Source organism: Lampris incognitus, chromosome 14 (assembly GCF_029633865.1).
Source record: "Lampris incognitus isolate fLamInc1 chromosome 14, fLamInc1.hap2, whole genome shotgun sequence".
Lineage (NCBI taxonomy): Eukaryota > Metazoa > Chordata > Actinopteri > Lampriformes > Lampridae > Lampris > Lampris incognitus.
The window spans coordinates 15,916,335-15,923,213 of NC_079224.1; the positions used below are offsets into that span (position 1 = coordinate 15,916,335).

Sequence of the window (6,879 nt, forward strand, 5' to 3'; positions counted from 1 at the left end):
GCACACAAACAGCAAACAGACGTTCACACACTTTATTGTTGAATTAAATGGCAGCCTTTTGCGGTTATATAATCACACAGGCGGACATCGCGATTGCGATTCGTGCAGCATGAGTGGTAAATCTGGCCTTGTCTGTTGAATAGAAGGTATTTCAAAAGATCTGATCAGGCTATAGAGCGCGTGGGTGAGCTGTGGTACTATCACCACTATCCTGCATAAACAATGATATGAGAGGCAAAAATACAGCGACAATAATCCCCATGAAGCATGCACACTGCAGAAGCAGGAGGCCTACGTGGACACACCATCTACTTTGAGGGGAAACAACGACAATATACATCACACGATCAAGACAACAAAATTAACCACTAATGGTGATACATGCTGAAAAGCTAATGCACACTTTTGATTTTTTCCCCCTGCTTTTAGTATGATTTCCTTCGTTGAAGCTGTTTTCCTGTAAAGCTAGTCCAACACCTCTGGTGTGAGGCGCAATAATACATCCAATCCAGCTTGGCAACGGACAAGAATTTGGTCAAATAAATGAAATTTAATGAGATGACAGAAAGATATGGCACGGATGGTGGTTTGGGAAAAAAAATGTGTCACATGAGTTCAATTTAAAATGTATCATCATCAGCAGCAGTTATCTGTACTATACATTCATTAATCATCGGCGGTTACACTGAATTCATTCATACACTGACAAGCTAATTAAGCGAGAGTAATTTCAGCAGCTGTCAAAACAATGAAAACCTGAAAAAGCTCACGAGTTATTTACATAAGAAGCTGCCAGGAAAACTACATTAAAAACTGAGGACATGAAGGTGCAGTGGACATGAAGACCTGTTATGGTATGGTCGTATGGTGGCTGCTGCCTGGGAGCCCTCTGCCCGGGAGCCCCCTGCCCGGGAGCCCTCTGCCCGGGAGCCCTCTGCCCGGGAGCCCCCTGCCCGGGAGCCCCCTGCCCGGGAGCCCTCTGCCTGGTTTCAACTTCGATGATTCCAGAAGAAGTGAAAATATAACAGCTGAATGATCCAGAAAAATGTTTATGTCTCCAAAGGGAGCCACTCTTTTTTTTCCCTTCTCCCAATCACGTTAGAAAGTGAAGTGCGGGGGCGTCCGGGTTGAACAGCGGTCTATTCCGTTGCCTACCAACACAGGGATCGCCGGTTCGAATCCCCACGTTACCTCCGGCTTGGGCGGGTGTCCCTATACACACAATTGGCCGTGTCTGCGGGTGGGAAGCCGAATGTGGGTATGTGTCCTGGTCGCTGCACTAGCGCCTTCTCTGGTAGGTTGGTGCGCCTGTTCGGGGGGGGGGGGCTGGCTGGGGGGATCCTCCCGCACGCTACGTCCCCCTGGCAACACTCCTCACCGTCAGGTGAAAAGAAGCGGCTGGCGACTCCACATGTATGGGAGGAGGCATGTGGTAGTCTGCGGCCCTCCCAGGATCGGCAGAGGGGGTGGAGCAGCGACCGGGACAGCTCGGAAAATAGGGTAATTGGTCAAGTACAATTGGGGAGAAAAAGAGGGAACAATCCCCAAAAAAAAGAAAAGAAAAGAAAAAAGGACATGGTGTGCTGTGTTTAGTGACCGTACAGCTGGGGTGTAAAGAAACCAGCCTGTCAGGCTTCGACACAAACGTTAGCCCTGACGTCATCCTCACTGCCACAATACCGCTATCAGTCCCGCAGGCAATAGCAAACCCCCCTCGTAATTTGATGATGATGTGAAAAATACTCCCATTTTTCCCTCCTCGATGAGACCTGCTGCACTGATCCACCAGCGAGCGAACAGCCGAATGATTACTGATGGCATCACTCACACAGAAAGGCAGAGACACGGTGAAGGGTGCACTTCAACATGGCAGGACCTCCCTCAAAAGGCAGGTCATTCCCTCCCACCAGGTCAGGAACTGTACGCCCTCAACAAAGCGACCAAAATGTCTCGATCCCCAGGTTGTTTTCTTGAATACTCGCTCCTTTGTGGATGCAGGGGAGAAATGTTCGACCTACTTCCCCTCATGTCCTGGTCCAAGACAATCACTGACGTTATAATGTCCAAGAAACTGGAATATATATAGTTACACAACAACATGATGCCATTTTGCCTATCGAATCCATTCTTGAGCTGTATATAAACTCAACATGATTTGTTGATCTGTACAGTTTAGACAATAAACACCAAAATACCTTGTGTGGATTTCTGTTTGGCTTTACAATATTTCAAGCTTTCATGCTCACACGTATTTCTACGATTATTAACAAACGTATGGTTCACGTCAAAGTGTCTCATCACTGAAAGCGTTGCTTTCTCCTTGGCTGACAATCCATCCATCCATCCATCCATCCATTATCCAAACCACTTATCCTGCTCTCAGGGTCGCGGGGATGGAGGCTGGAGCCTATCCCAGCAGTCATTTGGCGGCAGGTGCGGAGACACCCTAGACAGGCCGCCAGACAATTCGTGATTTCCCTAATCTGTCCCTCCCTCTGGTAGTGAGGACTACCGACACGGTGCAGCAGCCATTGCCACTTGTGTGCCATCGGCTCAGCAGTAAACAGTTCCCACCCTTGTAGAAATGTCTTCCTCGTGCCAAGGTTAACAGACAGTCTAATGGATAACAAACAACATCACACGATAACTGAACATTGATCTACTGTTATATTGATTGTAGACTCGGTAGGTGACCTGTCCAACAGAAGCATCACCTCATCATCATCGTGTTTCAGTTTCTTTTCCGGTTTGAGTAGGAAAAGTGTTTGATGCTGCACCAGTGTTCTTCCTACCCGGTCCAACATCTCAACAGTGCTATATGGAGTCTGCCTCCAACCATGGAAAAGGTGCCAGCTAGTGTTCTGTGACCTGTCTCCATGGTCTAGATAGATTTAATAACTATTTAGTAGTGGAGAAAAATCACAAATTACAGCTTTGATATCAACTCTACATTTAAGTACTGTGAGAAACTTTTGGAAAACTGACCAAAGCAAACTGCATATCGAGAAAAGGGTTGGCCCTCTCACTGGCACCCCCCCCCTCTCTCAGATCGCTGTGGTGATTTGGGTCAAGCCCAGGTTGTTGGAGTCCTCCGGGCCCTGGTAGAGGATCGAGGACATCTCTACAGCTAGTCATACAGGCCTGGCCTGGCTTCCCTCTCCATGGACTTCTGCAGGGCAGGAATGGTGTTGGAGCATGCTCCTGACGCCCCGGCTGTCCATGGCTCCCCGGGATCTGGGGTAGCAAAAGTCCCTGAAGCACCTCTTGAAATTCTCATCCAAGAAGGCGTACAGGATGGGGTTGAGGCTGCTGTTGGTGTAGCCTAACGCCACGCAGAAGAAGTATGCGGCCATGACGGCCGTGGTCTCGGGCACTTCAGTTGAGAGCGCCCTGACCAGGATGAAGATGTGGATGGGCGTCCAGCACACCACGAAGACAGCCACCACCACCAGCACCAGACGCGTGATCCGCCGCAGGTTGCGGTCCTTCTCACGGGATCCAGACAGCAGGCGAACGCTCTTAAGCCGCAACACCATCAGTGTGTAGCAGACGCTGATGATGATGAGGGGCACCACGAAAGCGAAGATGAAGACACAGATCTTCATCAGGGTGTCCCAGTAGATGTAGGGGTCGGGGAACTGCAAGGCGCACTCCGTTGTTCCTGATCGTTTATGAGATAGAGAACAACAAAGGTAAGACACCAGATGTGGACCGATCAATAGATCATTCAGTCATCTATATATAAAAATAATCAAACAATATGCTAATACCAGACCCTATGATGGAATGAGGTGTCACCACATAGAAGAAACAAACAGAATATTATACAGTATTTGACAGGTCATTGATCAGGCCCTCTTTGTGGAACCTCTTTTTCCAATCTATTTCACTATCAAACAAATAGAAAAGCCTGTAAACTCTATTCTTTCTCTAAGTTGATCCAATATGGCTCCCACAGCTTAATCTGGCCTAGCAGCTGTAATGTGATGGCTCACAGAAAGAAAGAAAAAAATTATTTCAGGAATGTCCTCTCCACATGAGCTAGATGATGCTTCCTGCCACCAATTGAACCAATTAAAGCCAATCAAGGAGGTTAGAGTTCATAGCGCGTGTCTGAAAAGGCCCATCATATCCAATCTGCAGCTGATAAATGTTCTTTCATCTCCCTGCCACAAAATGAGACACAGACAGAGCCCAGAAAAAGGACATCCATAATCTAGACCTGTTACACACACTGTTAGGAACCATAGGATAAAAGGATGTTGTATTCTTTTTCATCATTTTAGGGTTGCAAAGCCTAACCTTGCAAAGCATTGACTACACAGAGGGTAATGATGCCACTCTGCCATGACACGATGTGGTGAGTGTGTGTGAGGTTACGGTACCATTGTTGGTCTGAGTGCTGCCCAGGATCATGACAGGGATCCCGGCGGCAGACGACAGCACCCAAATGAGCATGTTGATGAGCTTGGCTTTGACGGGTGTGCGGAAGTCCAGGGCCTTGATGGGATGGCATACGGCCACGTAGCGGTCCACGCTCATCATGGTCAAGGTGAAGATGCTGGTGAACATGTTGTAGTAATCGATGGAGATGAACACCTTGCACACCACCTCGCCAAAGGGCCAGGAGTTGAGGAGGTAGTCGGTGCTCTGGAAGGGAATGGTGGTGGTGACCAGGGCGTCGGCCACAGCCAGGTTGAAGATGTAGATATTGGTGGCTGTTTTCATTTTGGTGTACCTGTATTATGGGTGGAGATGGAGGCGGTGAGATTGGATCAAACTGATGCTGTTTTTGTTTTTTGTTGTTTTTTTTTGGTTGTCTGTGTGATTGTTTATTCTCTCTCTCTCTCTCTCTCTCTCTCTCTCTCTCTCTCTCTCTCTCTCTCTCTCTCTCTCTCTCTCTCTCTCTCTCTCTGGATTTTCCCCATTTTTCTCCCCAATTGTACCCGGCCAATTATACAATCTTCCGAGCTGTCCGGTCGCTGCTCCACCCCCTCTGCTGATCCGGGGAGGGCTGCAGACTACCACATGCTCCCCCCGATACACGTGGAGTCGCCAGCCGCTTCTTTTCACCTGACAGTGAGGAGTTTCGCCAGGGGGACGGAAGCACGTGGGAGGATCACGCGACCCCCCCCCCGAACAGACGCCCCGACCGACCAACCAGAGGAGGCGCTAGTGCAGCGACCAGGCCACATCCGGCATCCCACCCGCAGACACGGCCAATTGTGTCTGTAGGGACGCCCGACCAAGCCGGAGGTAACACAGGGATTCGAACCGGCGATCCCCGTGTTGGTAGGCAACGGAATAGACCGCCACGCCACCAAGAGGCCCTATTCATTCTCCCTTTTCTCCATAGAGGGCAGATAAATAGAAATGGTTTCGGTTCCTGACCGCTGGGTACAGGACAGCAATATTCCCGTGTGCTCCAAGAGAACTCAAATACACAAACAAAGCCACTGTTTATTCATGCACACCTTGTGTAACCTAATCTTCATTTTTAAAATCTTGTGCACACTTTAAAAGAGGAGGGCGTGTGTGAAACCTAAATCGCGCTTTGTTCAGATGTCAGTCATCTACCATGGAGGGGTCCGGTGTAGTTCCTGGCTGGTGAATCCCAACAACGGATGAATGCGTTGCATGGCAAACAGTCTCTTGCCCATAATTTCCTCTTTAAATGTTGTCGTCTTTTACGGGTGCTCGAGCGTTTCACATTAATCACCGGTGTCTGCACGGATGATGAGTGACAGTTTCGTTTGCATCATGGGATGGAAAACAAGAGCACGGGGTGAAGTGGCAAGAATAACAACGAGGATACACCTCACTATCCATAAGCTCCTGCAGCTGGCGTGCAAAAAAAAAACACAAAACGGTGAAGGATAGTGAAGGTTTCATGAGACGCCAGAAGAACAACGCAGTCCCACTAGACTTAGACGCCCCCCCCCCCCATTCACTACATTAATTCCCTAGCCCCCTCACCTTAACCATCATAGCTACACGCCTAACCTTGTCCCTTACTCCACCCTTAACCCAATCCTAATTCTAACCCTAACCCTAAAACCCGGCCCTAACCCTAAAATAGACTCTTTTCCTCATCGGGACCCTTAAAATGTCCCCACAAGGTAGGTGGTGTCTGGTTTTTCCATCCTAATGGAGACTTTTGGTCCCCACTGAGATGGAAAAACACGGGCACGCACGCACGCACGCACGCGCAGGCAGATGTGCCGTTAATGAGGGAGAATCACGGCAGATTTGCGCCTGAGGGTGGCGCACACAAGTGATTTCTAAATGGCAGCTATGCAGCATTAGTGTGACAGCCTAAACAGCAATGACAGCGACTCTTAACAGCCTTGTATATCATGCAAAGCGGAACCAGCGCCGGTGGCTGTCACGGCGATGTCATTATTTTAAACTAATCACAACTATGTTCAAAGTCGGTGCTCTTGACTCGAGTGACCTCACCTGATGATGACATACATCACCAAGCAGTTGCCCACCAGACCCACCACGAACACCACGGAGTAGACCGCGGCTATGATGGGGATGATGGGCGACATGGGCTCGGCTGCAGCCTCCCAGGTCTCGTTGGCGGAGGAGTCGAAGGCGTGCGGGGCGCCGGGCTGACAGGTGGAGTTTGGCACGCAGTCCTCCGGGTGCGCCGAGGCGCACCTGTCCTCTTTGTAGATGTGCACAATAGCGCTGTCCATGCTTCCGAGACACGGGGGCTCCACGGCGACTTCTCAACTTCAGCACACACCTGGCAACGGTCGAACGGTGGAGTGGCGTTTATTTCCACCAAGCACACCGGAAAACTGGTATCATCATCATCATCATCATCATCATCATCATCATCATCATCACAACGACAGCACAGCCGATATT

At 49.5% G+C, this 6,879-nt stretch overlaps 1 protein-coding gene across 1 annotated transcript; it reads right to left on the bottom strand.

Moving 5' to 3' along the window:
* Window positions 1-3,131: 3,131 nt before the first annotated feature.
* On the bottom strand, window positions 3,132-6,704 carry oprk1 (opioid receptor, kappa 1). Its single transcript, XM_056292854.1, has 3 exons — window positions 6,460-6,704; window positions 4,386-4,738; window positions 3,132-3,661 (listed from the first exon to the last, which is right to left on the bottom strand). The coding sequence occupies exons 1-3, from the start codon at window positions 6,702-6,704 to the stop codon at window positions 3,132-3,134; spliced, it is 1,128 nt and encodes a 375-aa protein (XP_056148829.1).
* Between the last annotated feature and the right edge of the window lie 175 nt (window positions 6,705-6,879).